The sequence below is a fragment of the Apostichopus japonicus genome, chromosome 5, assembly GCF_037975245.1.
Source record: "Apostichopus japonicus isolate 1M-3 chromosome 5, ASM3797524v1, whole genome shotgun sequence".
Taxonomy (NCBI): Eukaryota; Metazoa; Echinodermata; class Holothuroidea; order Aspidochirotida; family Stichopodidae; genus Apostichopus; species Apostichopus japonicus.
In genome coordinates this window covers 19,352,875-19,369,714 of record NC_092565.1, presented here as the reverse complement: position 1 = coordinate 19,369,714, position 16,840 = coordinate 19,352,875, and the positions used below count along the sequence as shown (strand labels likewise).

Genomic DNA, 16,840 nt, shown 5'->3' with positions numbered 1-16,840 from the left:
TTCAAAGACCCAAAATATAGGAACTATATATAATTTGCAATATGTGTAATCTGCCAAACGAGCCCAAAGCGTTTCCCTTTTAGTTATATTTTAATTGTTATCCAATGGTATGTTTTTTAGAACTTTTTGAAAATGGTTCACAAAAGCAACTGGTGTAATAACTTCGACAACTTTAGTGGTCTATAAAATGCAAAAGTTTAAAACGGAGAGGGAATTGTTGTGAGTGACCATTTCTTAGACACATGTGTAAGCCAAAAGTCTATGACAACAACAACCACAGTTGCTCTCTCGACGCTTCAGTTTGATGCTACTATAGATATTCTGTGCTCAAGAACTTATAACGCTAAGCATGGGTCTTTGTCATATGCATATATATATCGCCTACAGTGGAATTACGACCTTCCTTGCCGGTTTCGAACCTCTGAACATACAATCAGCGTCCATAGCCTACTGGTTAGGGTGTCGCATATAAAGCGGGAGGCCCGGGTTCGAATCCCGGTGGAGGCTGAAAGTTTTTTCACTGTTCTGGAGTTTCCAACTCACTACAATTTCAATTTTCTTGATTTTCCAACTCATTACGATTTTCATATATATATATATATATATATATATATATATATATATATATATATATATATATATATATATATATATATATATATATATATACACTGATAACCTGTTGCATATACACTATTGGAGACTTCCCGTGTACAGTTTATTGTGCAATAAACTATGCGTTCAGAAAGTGTTTTTCTTTACACCTTTTTCATCGCACATCAACCGTTGCGAAGAATGAAGTTATTCTAAGCCGTTTGAATTGCAATTCGTTGTGTATGGGTAATTAAACTCTATGATAATCACACACTAACACATACACACACACTCACACACAATTTATCAATATTTGATAATGAAAACCAGAAATCTGCCGCCATATTGGCTCTGGTTTTCCCCGGACGGAAATCGGCCATCTATCTAGTGTTGACATACACTAAGCTGAGAGTGTATCAATAAACCAACCGACTCGGTTTCCCTTATCTCTTGTGAAGTGTGTGTGTGCGCTACAACACAAGTCAAACTTACTATCTATGTCGAACATCCCGGATGTAACTCACAAAGTCTAAACTCCGCCTACTTTCAGCGGGTTCTGGATATTTGCACTACCCTTTAATCAAGTTGAACACTTAACGCAAACTTTTTTCAAACCACTTACTAGAGAAGGTCACAATGGTTTTGTTCTCCTAAAGGATCGAAGTTGCGATAGAATCATCGTTATGCTGACTTCATGTGTTGATTCACGTTAGGATAGGAACATTTTAACAAAGTTTCAAGCAAGTTTTCTTTGGTTTCTTGTCAGTTTTCACTGTCAAAAAGAGGAAAACAAAACATTATATAGCCTAGGTTTATTCCTTTCGAAGTTTCGGTTTGTGCGTGTGTGTATGTGTCTCCGTCTTTGTTCACGGTAAAGGTTTTTCCTTATCAGCTTCCGAAGACTTCTCTCTACGAAACGTTGAATTCGCAAGGAAATTTGTCTTTCGTTACATTGTTTTGATATGGATGCAAGGAAATGAATGGAAAGGTTTTTGGGTATGACTGTTTTATAATGCTCACATCTATTTTTGCTACGGATTACTAAAAACTAAAACAAGAAAACATCGACTGACCAGACGTGTTTATGAAATATACTGCATAAGTATAAAAGCAGAGAAGAACCGGACACAAGGATGTCTATCCAGTACTCACTACCAGCTCATAGCACCTTCCCTTCTGGCGGGATGGGTATGAACAGTCACGTGATGTCGCCCATCATGGCGCCAGCCTCTATCCAGCCCATGCAGGCAACCAACCAGACGTACCAACAGTTACAGCCCGTTCAGCCCACACCTGTACATTTACCCAATGGACACACGATGCAATACCATCATCATCATAATCAACATATCAACCCGCATTCTCCTTCCGCCAATTCCGCGACGCCATTTTCAATAGAGAACATTCTTGGACAGGGTAAACACGCAGCAGACCCTGTGACGCCCACCAGCCCGAGTATGCCAACCAGACCTACCCCAACTCTCCCCCCTAACCTATATAGTAACCAAGCCATGCAAAATGGCAGCTACCCTGCGCCCGCACAAAACAATACCATGCATCATTCTCATTCTGTACCTAGCGCAGGTCAAGGCTATTACGATGGTCCCATGTCAGCGGGCCTACCCCCTACTTCACCGATGACGCACAGTTTCGGAGGACCACCATTTTCGGCTCCACCCTTATACCCATACCCTAGAAATGATTATACCACAGGCTTCTTGGACCGGAACGACCCCTATCAAAAAGGTACGTATGAAATCTAGTTGTATTTTTGAGGGTAAAAGTATAGTTGTTGCGTTCAACTTGGAACTCAAAATGTATTATTTTCTTACTTATTCAGGAAGGTATTTCGCCTTACTGATACCATCATATATTGAACACTGATTGCTCCATACAGTAGTGTTAAGAAGGGTGCATACTGTTGTATGTTATCCTATCCTATTTGTAGTATGGTTGTCCTTCCTCAACGATATTATCGATTAAAAACTGATATGGTACTGCATGTTTGTTTTTGTTTCTGTACATTCAACAAGTTGATATATATGGCTATATATAAACATGATAGCGAACATGTGCGGGTATGAGAAACAATTTTTTACTTGTCTATACGAGCTAAATTTAGGGAATTTTAAACTTTTTGTTCTTATTAACTTGACTATAAAGTGAAGAAAAAAAGGAAGGATTCCTTGATGGTCACAAAACTCAGATAAATCTACTTGATCAGTTTTTATATCACGTGAGGACTTGTGATCAGAAAGAGTAGGAAACTTGAACAGATATTCCGAAAAGTGTCCGAATATTTTCAGAATTTATGTTTTAACTTTGTGACCAGTATACCAGTAATTATGCATATATTTTCATAAAGTCCTCATAACGTTCGGTTACCCCTTATCTCTTATAATAACAAAATCAATAACGCCAAAATTTATTGCTTAACTTCTTTCAATTAAGAAGGTTTCTTTCCAACACTTAGAACATTTTAAAATGGCGGTCAAACCAAGCATACAATTTGTAGTCTGTTTTTTTTTTTTATTACATTGCAATCCTGTTGTTATTGTAAATTGCTGTGAGGTTTCACTGGACGTTCATTTGACTGGAATTGGAAAAATATGATTACTTCCTATGCAGTTTCACTTATGATAATTGTTTATTTATTCGTATCGAGAACCCTGCATTATAAGTATGCATAAAGGCCTCGATCCATCCTAAGCTACTTTTTACACATTCTTAATTCTCAGAATTAGCGAGAATTCATTTATTTGAGGAATGAATTCAGATGTCTTCTCAGAGTGATTTTGGTGTGTAAATTGTAGCCCTTAGTAAAGTGAAATTTCTCACTAGTTCCTAGAAAGAATTTGACAGACAATTACTCTATACTCTGATATGGATTAATGCCATTTATTATGGATTCATTTACATCGATCAAAGACTGATCAATCTGGACACTTTCAAAAAGTGACTTCTCATTGCTTGGAATTAGGAGCATGCGCAGCAGATGTATGGTTATTGCAAAGATGATAAAAATATAGTATTTATCATTACTCCTTTGCAAATTAGCACCTTTACTGAATTTATTTAGTTCATTTTTTTTTCAATGGAATTTCACTTTCAATCTGTCCTAATATTTGTATACCTATAAATAACCATAGTTTCACAAATTGTTCAGTGAATAAAATTGGACTAAAGATAATACAATTTGTGATGGGTAATATGTTGCATAAACTTTTCGAAAGGTCGGACGATATGTATCAGAAAACTTTTATGTATTGAATGGTAGTTGTATTGTAGATACTGTGAGCTTTATATGTAACCATTTTAAACTTATGAATAATCTCAAAGCTATGAATATGCATATATGTACGATATATGCTACTAATTTTCCGTCTCGTCTTGTACAGTAATATATACAATATTAAGCTGTGACAAAATGGATAACATTTTGTTGTGTAACTTTTACCCTGCAACCCCCCCCCCCACCCCTTCACCCTAACAAATCTGACTTCTTCACTTTCTTGATGTGATATAGGTAAGCTACATGGATTACAAGAGGACTTAGGTACGAAGTTTGACAACATTGAAAGATACGAAAAAACTTCATGAAACGAAATTTCTCTACCAAAAAAAAACAGAACAAAACTTTCGCAATAAAGTTAAGGCAACAATCTTAAAACAATCTGGGGAAAATTGACTACAAATTTCGTACTTCATCATTCAATTTTAGTCGAATTTATGTGTTAAATGCTCAATAAGTGGTACATGTTTTGTTCGACAGATAAATGTAGCTCCAGAAGAAAAAAAGTTTCTATTCGAACATATTTAATCAAAACCAAAGTAGATTCGAAAGTAGGGAGCCTTATCAAAAATGTGGCTATATATAGGCGTTCAATACGCGGTTTTGACTTCAACGGCAATGTACACACAGAGTAAAGTGCAGTGCTAGAATACAGACATGTAAATTCGGTTTGGGTGTTGTCTCTGTATATGATACGTTTACTAATGGTATTACTGTTTGTGTAGCTAAGAATAAATAGGTATGATTGTTACTTTCAATAAGCAAAACTTGTTCACTTTCAAATCAAAAGAGAAACTGACTAATTAGAAGAAGAAAAAAAAAACATTTGAAAATACATGCCTAGTAGCGGGTTTGTTACGGGACGATGCCTTTCAGACAAGCCGAGCGTGAAGGCAGGAATATTGAGGTATCGTGTGTATGCAATAGTGTCAAAGAGTTCAGTTAATGTAACAGGTAACCAGATTGTATGTAGCGAAATGGCTTGTTACTCTCCAGCAGCTAAGAGTGTTAGAGAACAAGGAATTCACAGTTCAACGATTGTTATTTTAAATGGTTTGAAATCTTAAGGAGAAAAAAATGATATTTAAGCGATTTTGAATCTTGTATTTATAATGTGAAAAGAAAATTTATAAACAATGTGGTGTAGGGAAATGGCTAATTAATATAAATAAAGGTTTATTTAGTTGATAAAATCAAACTGGAGACTATAGAACTTCCGTATACTCACAAAAAGTGTTTATACATATACCAAAGTGTCAATATAGTCTAGCCATAATCTTCCATTTATACTTGTATATATGTATGAACCTGGTATGTGTTACGTGAACTTCTTATATGACTTTGACTTATGGCTTCAAATATCAAGTAAACGAAATTGTATAAGGTTCAACATTATCTGATGATTTCGAATTGCATTTTGCAATTGTCTAAACTATGTAATATAACACGTGATTGAGTTGTAACATTATGCACGTCACACGTTAAATTTGACTTTACTTTACTATCAGAAACATATCGCTTTAACCATTTTGAAGAAGCAGTGGGCCTAATAAAATTTCTCTCCAGAAATCAAGTTCATTATTTGTTAAATTAGATTGACGTGATGGTTCCAAAGTTTTGCTAAGGAATGTTTGCCATTTCTATATGCTTGTGTAGCGATGTATCTCCTCGCATTTCAAACCAATGTCTGGCAATTTGTCAGCACGTCCATGATAGGAGAGCATGCATGCATATTCATGAATGTTAAGGCGAACTTATAAATGTCTCACTGATCTTTTTATCAATGTATATGTGCACTTTAATAAGTCACTTGACCACAGAATATCCAGAGAGAACTAAACAAAATGGAAAACGAAATACTAAGTAGAAAAAAAACAAACTAAATAAACATAACAATATACGTAATAAACATACCAATGCTTGATACCAATATACTTATGCTAATTAAAAGGTCAAAAGTTCGCATTACCCTGTAATTTTCTAGACTGTCAAGGAATGGTGTCTCTCTTACTGAAAGTTCAACAATATTATACTGCCGCATTTCCCCCGCATGAGACTTTATTGGTTTGATTGACTACTCATCGATGTCTCCGGAAAATTTCAAAAGGTCAAATTTCATGTAATACTGAAAACGTTTAGAAATCTTGGAGCATGCTACAATTTGGAGCTAATTAATAATATAGATATATATATATATATATATTATATATATATATATATATATATATATATATATATATATATATAGAAGTGTATAAAATGTTCCAAGTATAACACGATAGAGTGCTCAATTCCACGTTATGAAGAAGAGCGTAATGTAAATTTTGATTTTTGCAACCAAACCTCTACTCAGAGTTTCATGCCTACTAGCAATCGTCAGGAGTGTACACCTCCTGACGATTGCTAGTAGGCATGAAACTCTGAGTAGAGGTTTGGTTGCAAAAATCAAAATTTATATATATATATATATATATATATATATGTAGGTCCACGAATGCACTCTATTCTTTCAAGTAGGGGACGGTCTCAATAGACGACCCGCGGGCCAAGGGTATAGTGAGATCTCGTTTCTGACTGGCCATTGTTAATAATTGTGTCTTGCGATCCAAAACTGAAAAACAAGCAAAACATACATTTCCAGGAAATATCACCAATACCATAATTATGATAATTAGACATTTATATGTCAACATGTGTAAAATGTGAAATTTAAAAGTCATATGACGAAAAGATTTTAAAACAGATTTTAAGTTCGTTTCCCTTTTTTTCATAACCGTTTCATCATACTTTCATTTATTTGTTACAAATAGCAATAAAAAGTACTGATAAAACAGATCGAATCGGATGGTTTTCAGACCTTTTCATTAAATCTAGTTTTCTTTGTAGGCTAAATAGTTCGAAGGTGATAAATGTCATAATTTTCATACAAAATAACTATTCTCGTTTGTAGAATCCGCATTAATAAATAAACTGATAATATTTCTATACTTACAAAAACTTTTTTCAAAGGCTAACTAATATTTCTAATAGCAGCAATGGTAATTACGAAAATGGAATTCTTAGAGCATTTAAATCTGTTGGACAGCTGTATGTTTAAACATGTTACAGACATGACCGGGCATTTTGTGTACCTAGAGGTACGGTACCTATTAACATAGAAGTCCCTAATTGCACTACTGCAGTGCGCCTGAGAAAGACTCAGAAAAATGAATAAAATAAATCATACATAGGCCTATGCCTTCTGAATGACCGAATGTTATAAAGATATATGTTCTGATAGTTTAGTAGTTCCATATTTTTTTAATTAATATATGTATGGGTTAATGCTTACGACAGTTATATATAGTCAACACATATTCATCAATGGATGGACATAGAATTAAATTATTGAATAGGACGAACTAGATTCCATACACTGTCTGTACTGAGTCTTCAGTAACATAATTCTATGGTTAATCATAACAATGTATACAGTATAACATTTCACCGAGACAGTCTGAACACTATCCCTGACTTACGTCCTATAGATAAGAATCTACCACAATTATAAATGTCAAAAAAACATTAGTGAAATGAACAAAAGTTCTTCATCATTGCAACATTTGATAACATTGACATACAATGTGAAAATAGCGGCTGATGATGTAACGTTATCTATTAACATGGTATACATGTTCTGATAACATGTAGTAAGTTAGTTAAGCGGTATCGGTTCGCGTCTTACCATATTGGTTACAGTGCGTTCATATTCGTAACTACATTACCTAATAATGATACATCGATGCCCACATTTAAGTTTTGATTGGTGTATTAATATATGATTGTGATTTCGGTTTCGCAGCTGGATTTGACCTCCATACATATACTACAGTGCTTCCTCTCTATATCCTAGCTATATTTACTTTCGTGCTTTGTTTCTTTACGATTACAATGTTTTCTACGTAGCCTATAACTACACTATAAGCGTATAATCGGTGTTTTGTGTATGATCTCTTGGACCTCATACTGATCAAGGATATGTGACTAGTTATCATTTTGATATTACTAACTCTGACTGATATAGCTTAAACGGCAGGAAGCTATGGTTGTGTAGTGCTTTGAATTATACTAAATCAGAACTTCCGATGGTTCTTACGCATTGCCTCGAATATTTCCTGAATTTTTCTATCAGAATTAAATATGAAACCGATTCGATGTTTACATCGTAGTCCTTCGTTCATGTACCGTAGTTCACAACTTGTATATATTCATTGTAATATCTCGTCTATATATGTATAGTCGCAAAGTGATAGTGTAAGCCGATAACGAAAAGGAAGCTGACTTTCACTGTGTACTTTAATATGTAATTTCTACTTCGGTTTACTGTGCGACAAACGTATTTACAGTAGGCTATATAAACGCGTTGATCATACAGTATGTAATAACGACACGATAACCTAACATGTTATGCGTATGTGCAATGTGGCCTACACTAGTTACACTGTTTACACCAAGTAATTGTTTAGTGTGCACGATGGCAGCCCTACGTTGATTATTCATACTGTTAATGTAACGTGGCGAAGTATGCATAAAACAACATAACCATAATCTGTCCATGAGCTTTATTAACCAGTGAATAAAATATGCTCAGCGTTTATGTATTAGCTTTTGCTATTTTAAGTTATTATTTGTAGCATCAAGGAAATTACAAGCCATCTCGTAATCGTCTTCTCGTTCACACATACAATAAACTCTATATAGCACTTCAAAAAAGTTACGTTTCACCTGTTGCATAGTTTCAAGATGAAACAGCTGCCTCATAGTAACATGCAGAACATTCAAACACACCACTCAAATAAAGAGAGCTATTTTCATTTCCTCCCTCTCCTCCCAAAACTGTAGAAATGTTGGCGTGCATTTCAAGTATACTGAAGGAGAAGGAGGACCCATACCACTGCTATATGACTCAACAAGCACATGTGTTACCGATCTTTAAGGCCTATCTTCTTTCCGTGTTATCCGATTAATGAAGGCAAAAGTTATAATGAATCTATCAATTTCTCTGTGAAAGCAAACTGAACACGGACGATTAGGGCTAAAATTAGTTCACGTCTACATCTTGATCTGTGAAACACTATTAAAGTAAAGAAAACCCTATGACGCCCTAGATTTAAAAATTAAGCTTTGTAAAATAGAACTGTAGGCGTTAGTCATTGTTCTGGATTTTAGGCAAACGGAAAAGTGTGGGAAGACTTACAGATTTTAATCCAAGGCTATGTTTCCTTAAAAATAAGTTCTTATATCATTGACTTTTCGACGAAATCCGATCTGCTTATCTTAGTTGCAAAATCATGTTATTTTTGTGGTTTGTTCTTAATCCTAAGGATTAGGGAAAATACCTGGAGGGGTAACTTGAATGCAGGCCATGACAGCAAGAAATATCTCCGACAGTACTTAAACCTAGCACGATTCTGTTTTTCTTCCTAATTTTTTGTTTTGTTTCATAATCTACATGTTAAAGCGCGTGTTTTCCATGCATGCATGCACAAAAAGTTGGCCTTTATTTACTGCATTAGCTAAACATCGTAACATACCGTATATTTACGTATGTTTATATCCCTTTTGATTACAGTCAATCCATTACCCTTTCAACGACGTAAATGTCACGCAAGAAATCTTCATGCAATTAAACCGATAAATAAACAGTAACGTTATGGACAGTACATTTAATATCCGATATATCTTTCAAATTTATATATATAAATAACTTCAAATGATCGTAAATCAAGCCTGTTGTATAACATGTACAATCTTCTTTCAATGCAATTGTAACGTTAATCATTTTGATCGACGACCCCTTGTTGAGGTCCCTTCTGCCTTGTCATCGGTGAAGTGAAGTAACATTTAGGAACGCCTTGTTGATGTATGTGTCCCTTACACATGATTCATCCATAGTCATTGTCTGTATATATGGTTCACTCTCAAACTGGGCTTACCCCTTAGCGTTCGACATTTAAAGAGATTGAATTGGGCAAAAAACTCAATTTGTTTGAGAATTGTTGATCATATCCAGGTTATCCTGACCTTATTTCGTCCATTGAGGATTTAATAACAATAATACTAGCTTTCAATTAACTTGTTCAACCATTAACCCCATTGAAAACCGCTCAAAGTGATACCGCGTTATTAACGGTTCGTGGAACTAGTACACGTTGTGTTTCATAGGCCAAATTCTATAGTATAGGCAGTAACTTTAATTCCTCCACCCTAAAATTCACTTGTCAAGTGTATACTTCCTGAATTGATTTTCGAAGACTCATAAAATCCGGGATCAAAATCTAACGTGGAAATCGTTCATTACTGAATTATGGCTTATCGGAAATTTTCACATGTCGTGAGCGGCAGTTGTAGCAATCAAAACAAGTGATTGCCCAAATCAGTATATATAGCACAAAGTTAATTTTTTTTTTCTCGTACAGTGAGAACGAAAGATTTCAGGTATTGAAATCATTTCTGTGGTTAATTAACCGAATCACACCGTCAGGAAATTGACAAAGACAATAATTGAATAGTATAATTTTAGGTACAGATAAGAAATATGATGTCGCGAAACTTTTTTTTTCTGTGCTGTGCTGTGATCGCAGGAATTGTTTTCTTGAAGTTACAGGTATGGACATATTCGAGTTTAAATGAAACAAGTTATGTAGGAAGTTCATGACATGTGTGCTTATCATTTTTTTGTATAAGGGTAACTTGTGCAATAGTTACATGAAACTTTTAGTTTGACAAAAGTTTTGACTATATACTTTTAATACCTTTTATATCAATATTCAATAAATCTCATTTCAAAGTCAAATAAGAGAGATTCCTTGTGGAATTAAATACAGAATCTGAATTCTGATATTATCGTTACTGAGACTGGTAGCCATTCGTATTGTAGTTGTGAGTACAATAACTTGGGTCCCTGAAATTATACACAACTCAAGATTGTGAGTATACATACGTAATCAAGGTTGTGCATGTCGACAAAATTAATAGTCATTGTATTCGCTGGCACACTAACAAAAATGTGAACGCATATGAGTATAGGTTGTATACGTTTATAATAGCAAGATATGCTTAAGCATGCATAGCGAGATTTATTTATAAATACTAAAGTTTAATATATTCATGGTATCTGGTTGAATAAAGCATAAAGTTTCATGAATAGGATTATACGTGGTCTATTCATCTCTGGTGAACTTTAACGTACAGTGAATGTAATTATACCATAAAGGTCGAATAAATTTGATCAAAGAAACATTTTGAGTTGGATTTTAACTCACATATATATATTTATATATTGTCATGGGACGATAGGAAATCGTGGATTTATTGACAATACAAATGACAAATCCATGATTAAAATAAATCGGAAAAGCTTTTAAAGTCTTTCCAATTGAATAGTAAACCATATCAACAGTCATTATTGGCCTAAGTTGTCTAAACATTTTGTGTACAACAGAAAATTGACTTAGCTGGTAAAACTATGCGAAGCCTAGCATACATCAGAATGAAAGTATCCATAAAGATAAGAAGGGTCAAATAAAGAAAAACAATCATAAATGTTATATTTTGTTACTAAACTTTTTATTCTGAAACGGTGTGTACTAAAAGTTAAAACAAAAATGCGAGGGGGGGGGGGGGTAGCTTCTCACAAATTAACACACCTTTAATAAATTAAAAACCCAAATTTTCTGTGCAATTACATACATTAGGCCCTAGATCTTATGAAATATTATAATAAATCAATTCCCGTGTCACTAGAAATTGAAACTCAAACTTAATCGCATTATTATGTTCTTGCCTGACCAACCTGACAAAAACATTAATCCAAATGACATACACAGACATGAAAGGAACAAATAACTGGATATTGACATGTAATTTAAAAAAAAAAATAATAATATAAATAAAAGAAACAGATTTAATATAAATATCAGACCCATCACTACCCTCGTTTTCTGTTAGCCATAATTTGGGCCACTCACCTGCTAGCACTCTAAGAAATGCCAACCTTTGTGGTATATTTTTTGGTATAAAACTGAAATTCGATCATTTTAAAAAGGACAAGCAAGGCCCATACTGCCATTTTGCTTAAAAAAAAAAGATGTTTATGTATTATAATATAAGCCACACTAACACAACAATAAAACTGGTGAAATGTTTGTTATCATAAATGACAATTGAAACCTAGTTAAAAATCGATTCTGGTGAATTATTTTTAAATTTTCGGCGTTGTTTATAGGAGAGTGTCATAAAACAAAAGCATACATTTCTTTGTGCTTTGTTATTTCGTCTGTTGACTCTTGTCCAACTCATACGTCTGTCTAAACTTTGCTTTACAAGGAAAAAATCGTAAGATTTCTATTTTCCAAAGGGACAATAGATTTGAGAAACTTTTTGTAGGTTACGTGCATGGTTGTCTTATAGGGAGTGATTAATGCAAGTTTGCTTGCAGACAAGCTTACTGATAGGAAATTTGGTTTCGAACCTCATGGGCATCAAACCTTGGCATCGATTCTTAAGACACTATAATATGTGGTTCGTGTACACACACGTATGTGGGCTACCCTATATACAGTAATTCTAAGACATTTTATTTTGCGCTGTTTTCCCTTTCAATCTTTTTCCTTAAAATAAAAAATGGCTGACTGTGTTTTTTTTTTTGCACCAGTTGTTTACACATAAGGGCATGGATATTTGAGGTCGAGGCCCGTCAGCAACAGCTGTGCCGAGAAAGCTTGGGAACCGCGCACTATTTGGCGCTAACATGTCTACCCAGCTCACTTCCGTTAGGCATTGTTTTCTTATAATCTCTCGGCAGGATTTCCGTTCTGGGGTCCATTTCTCTGTGTCAGGGGGCTGGCCGTCCAGATAAACCTATTCAGGAAACATTAACACAGACAAAGAGGAAACGCTCGTTGGGAGAGTAATCAGTAAAACTATTGCAAGTGGACACGGAAGCGACTGGCACTGTGAAACAAATAAAGCGAAGCTCCTGCTTTAAGGAAATTGTTTTCGCAGAAACGATTGCAATAGAACCCAATACGAATCCTAACGAGTTTGAACTGGGAAACAATAAAGTGCTTATGACCCCCAATAGAGGCGTAAAGAAGATCTTAAAATTGAGTGATTCTCCGCGGGTTTCGGTATTAATAATGCCAATAGATCAACATTTCTTTACGATTGTTGCACCTAATTCATTCAATATTCCCGAAATAACAACAACTAATTGATTGAATTTGTAGTGGTCACTTGAAAACAGTTAATAATGCTGTAATGATGTTGTAGAGGATACGTTATTGTGATGCCATCTAAATAAAATAACAACCATTATTAGGTCAATCAAAGGGTATATTTCTATATAGAATTCGAGCAAAATACCGAAATTCCACCTTCGATATAGCTTGTTGATTATTTGAGACCAATTAGGGAAGTTTAATACGGTATTAATACACGAGTATCATACAATGTCATATCAATCGAAATCCGAAATGAAATATAATACTGAATGAAAATTAAAGGATATATACTGTATAGGCGGTGTTAACTGTATAAAATAATACTCATTACAGGTCAGGCAAAGGGTAGCCTATCCGGGCAAAAAATAGAAAGTCACTAAGCTTGAAAAGCGAAATATTTGAAACCTTAGAATTTTTTTTATTATGTACTACGTGCACATGGCTTTGAGTAAATCGTATACATACAGGAATCGAAATGTGACGTAAAAAATGAAAACGAATGAAATTTATGATTATGAATGAGGGCGGTATTAAGTTTCTATAGCATCAATTGAACAAACAAAACTCGTATAGTGTAATTGTTAAACTTCACCGCTATTTACGTAATCTCAATAATGACGTAATTTGAAGCCTGTCTTTTGATTGTCTTAACGAGAGTGATAATTTTTTTTTAGTAATCTCTTTACCTTTTGCCAGAAACGTCTTTCAAAGTGAGAAATTGAAATAGTAACAAAACGATTTAAAATATGACAACTGTATGTCGTATAGAACTATACAGAGGGAGGGTTAACCTCCCCCCCCCCCTCCCCCAACACACACACACAAACGCGCGCGACTTTAAAAAAATTGTGAATCGAGATAGGCCTAAATAATTTGTTCCAAGGTATATTATATTTCCTTACAGCTATATACTTGATTATGACAGCAATAAATTACCTCTCACCTACCCTCAGAGGAGCAACCATGTATACCCCTCCACCCTCCTCCTTCAAAGTCAGACAGAATATTACGAATAGTATCCTAGTGCACACAGTACATAAATATATACAACCTGTATGTGCGGAACAGCATAACAGGCGAAAATTCTTCAATAATGTTTTATAAGTTGCAAGACAAAACCATTTAATATCTGAGCACCCTCCCCTTCACCAAACTTTAGACCCTTCCTCGGCGACAGAACATGTGTGCCCCCCCCCTTCCCCATACTCTTCCATTGTAATTACAGTCGTTATACATATTGTGTATTGGAGAACATTAACGTGTAAGTAAGCATATAATTAATGTTCAATAAAAAATGCATGTTTAGAATAAACTGATAAAATATGATTGGTTTGTACCAAAGTGATGCTTTATCAATCAAATTTGGTTATTCATTCGAATTCTTACAACCTTATCGAACAGACACCTTGATCAACGTTAAAATGACAATAATATTTTTCACAAAATAGGACAATAATATTAAGGAACGAATTAATCTCTTGATTAAATGTTAATTGTTGTACATTAACACATTCAATTTCCTATATAACAAATTGCCATGTTTGTTTGGCACAAAGTTCGTCTAACATGAATCCAGTTTCCTTCCTCAAATGAGATAAAGAAGATAATAACCCCCACCCCCTCACACTGACCACAACCCCGTCGCTCCCTCCCTTCCACCTCTTCTTCTTTACTCGACCGGATTTCTCGTCGTCACTTAAGTAATCCTTTGTTTCAGAATTTATAACAGTCGTCTCCAGTTGTCTGTTGATGGAAATCTTTCCAAGAAATCGTTAAAACAAAAATCGGTTAAACTAAACTGCTGAATATATATATATATATATATATATATATATATATATATATATATATATATATATATATATATATATATATAACGTGTTTGTAATGTCTATATACTACACAATTCTGTACAAGGAACGATCGCTTCATGTCGTGAGAAGAGAAAAAAACTGTTCACCGCTGACATTTACCCTGTCCTTAAAACAACAGTGTCATATGCACACATTGAAATACTGAAATCACAACTAAAATACAGTAGTTTTCTTGCATCCCGGTTCTAAGCCTTCTGTTTAAAACCAGTTTAGTAGTGTAGTAGAACTTTGTTTGCGTTTTCATTATTGCAAACTATTTATGTACGAAATCAAGTATTATTAACATTAACTCTCTATATGGTTCCTGATATAGCAACAATGTTTGGAGGGGAAGCTACCGTTTTGCCTTCGGGGAGAGGGTTGTGGGTGGGGGGGGGGGTTGAAGAATTAATTTCGATAATACAAGGACCTTTGTACAACATACTAGTGCGGATATAGTGTACATAATATAAAAATGGAGGAGAAATCCTTTATAAGAGTAAATAAATAAATGAATGTAATATAACAAAAATGGGTTTATTCCTTTCCTAAATAATAAAGATAGTAGCCCACTTGAAACGTATATCATCACTCCGACGGCCACCCCCTCCCTTAAAGAGAGAGAGAGATATGTCAGAAATTTCCTTTTTTTTGAGAAAATAGGTTCTGCCTGCACCCATATAGAAAAGCATTGAGCTCCCTTAAAAAATAAAGTCTAGTAACGCCTCTGACTGGACCTACCGCCAACACGCCTCACCTCCTTCACCCATCCCCTCCAGCCCTACCCCCGGGCTTAAATTAATTGACAATTTCATTTGTAAGCATTTATATGATAAACTTGTCGCATACTCCATCAGCGTACCACATATATGTAAATTGTTCAAAGATTTGAAAAGATGAAGGTTATATGAGTAAAATATTTAGTGGAGAATAATCAACATAGAGTGCAATATCAATTTATCAGTTTTCAAGATTTCATACATTTAGAAATGATTATCTTTCACTTTCACATATATCGAATGCCTGATTTCTACCTTAAATGCATCCAAAATCAAAGATGAGATCGATGCTCGGTTTTTTATCGAGTTTGATGATCTCCCTTTGAATCTTTTGTGGGTCTTGTTAGCCAGACTGATCAAATACATAAAAATGCTAGACTTAATAGTCCAGCCAATTTGATTGAATTTACTCTAGTAGGCTTATGTGTAAGTTTTCTTTAAACTCACTTTAAAAAGAAAGGCTTTTGAATGTAATGTTACTGCATGGCTCTGATTGAAATTGCTTGGAGTGTAAAAATAACAAATCAAAAGTCATTCTTGAGGTGTCAAAGTGTAAAATAATCGATACAATATAGTCATTAATAATATTATTGAATAATTCATAGCCGACGTATGTATAAATCCCTCGCGTGGGTGTTCACTTGGCTCATACATCGATCACGTGCTTCGTTATGATTTCTCTGTGGGTTAAACATGTGCCCCTCAAAATGGAAACCTAAGCAAAATTAATTTCATTTAATGCCCATTTTTTTCTTCTGATAGCGAAACATTTAAACGCAGCGGTCTGCCAAATTAGTTCTGTACACGACAAATATATATGTACCACTAAATTTATTTTTTCTTCAAAAATGAAGCATTTCAATCATACATATATTTACTCTATTTTCAATCGGATTTTTGCAGCAGTAAGACACAAACATAGCAATCAGGAACTGAAATACGAACGAATCAATATACGTACTGCACTAAAGACTCTAGTGTAGCATTTTGAACACGATAACAAAACACAGGAAACGGCTGGTGCGAAGAATAGGAAATGATAGCATGGAGGTCGAACGG

General features: G+C 34.5%; 1 protein-coding gene across 1 annotated transcript in view; it reads left to right on the top strand.

Annotated features, from left to right (window-relative positions):
- The first annotated feature begins 1,185 nt into the window (after nt 1–1,185).
- Nucleotides 1,186–16,840, top strand: part of LOC139967950 (hematopoietically-expressed homeobox protein HHEX homolog) — a 41,065-nt gene continuing 25,410 nt past the window's right edge. Inside the window, exon 1 of the mRNA XM_071972187.1 lies at nt 1,186–2,340. Coding sequence (XP_071828288.1) covers nt 1,728–2,340 — 613 coding nt within the window. The 5' untranslated portion in view covers nt 1,186–1,727. The remainder of the gene's footprint in view (nt 2,341–16,840) is intronic.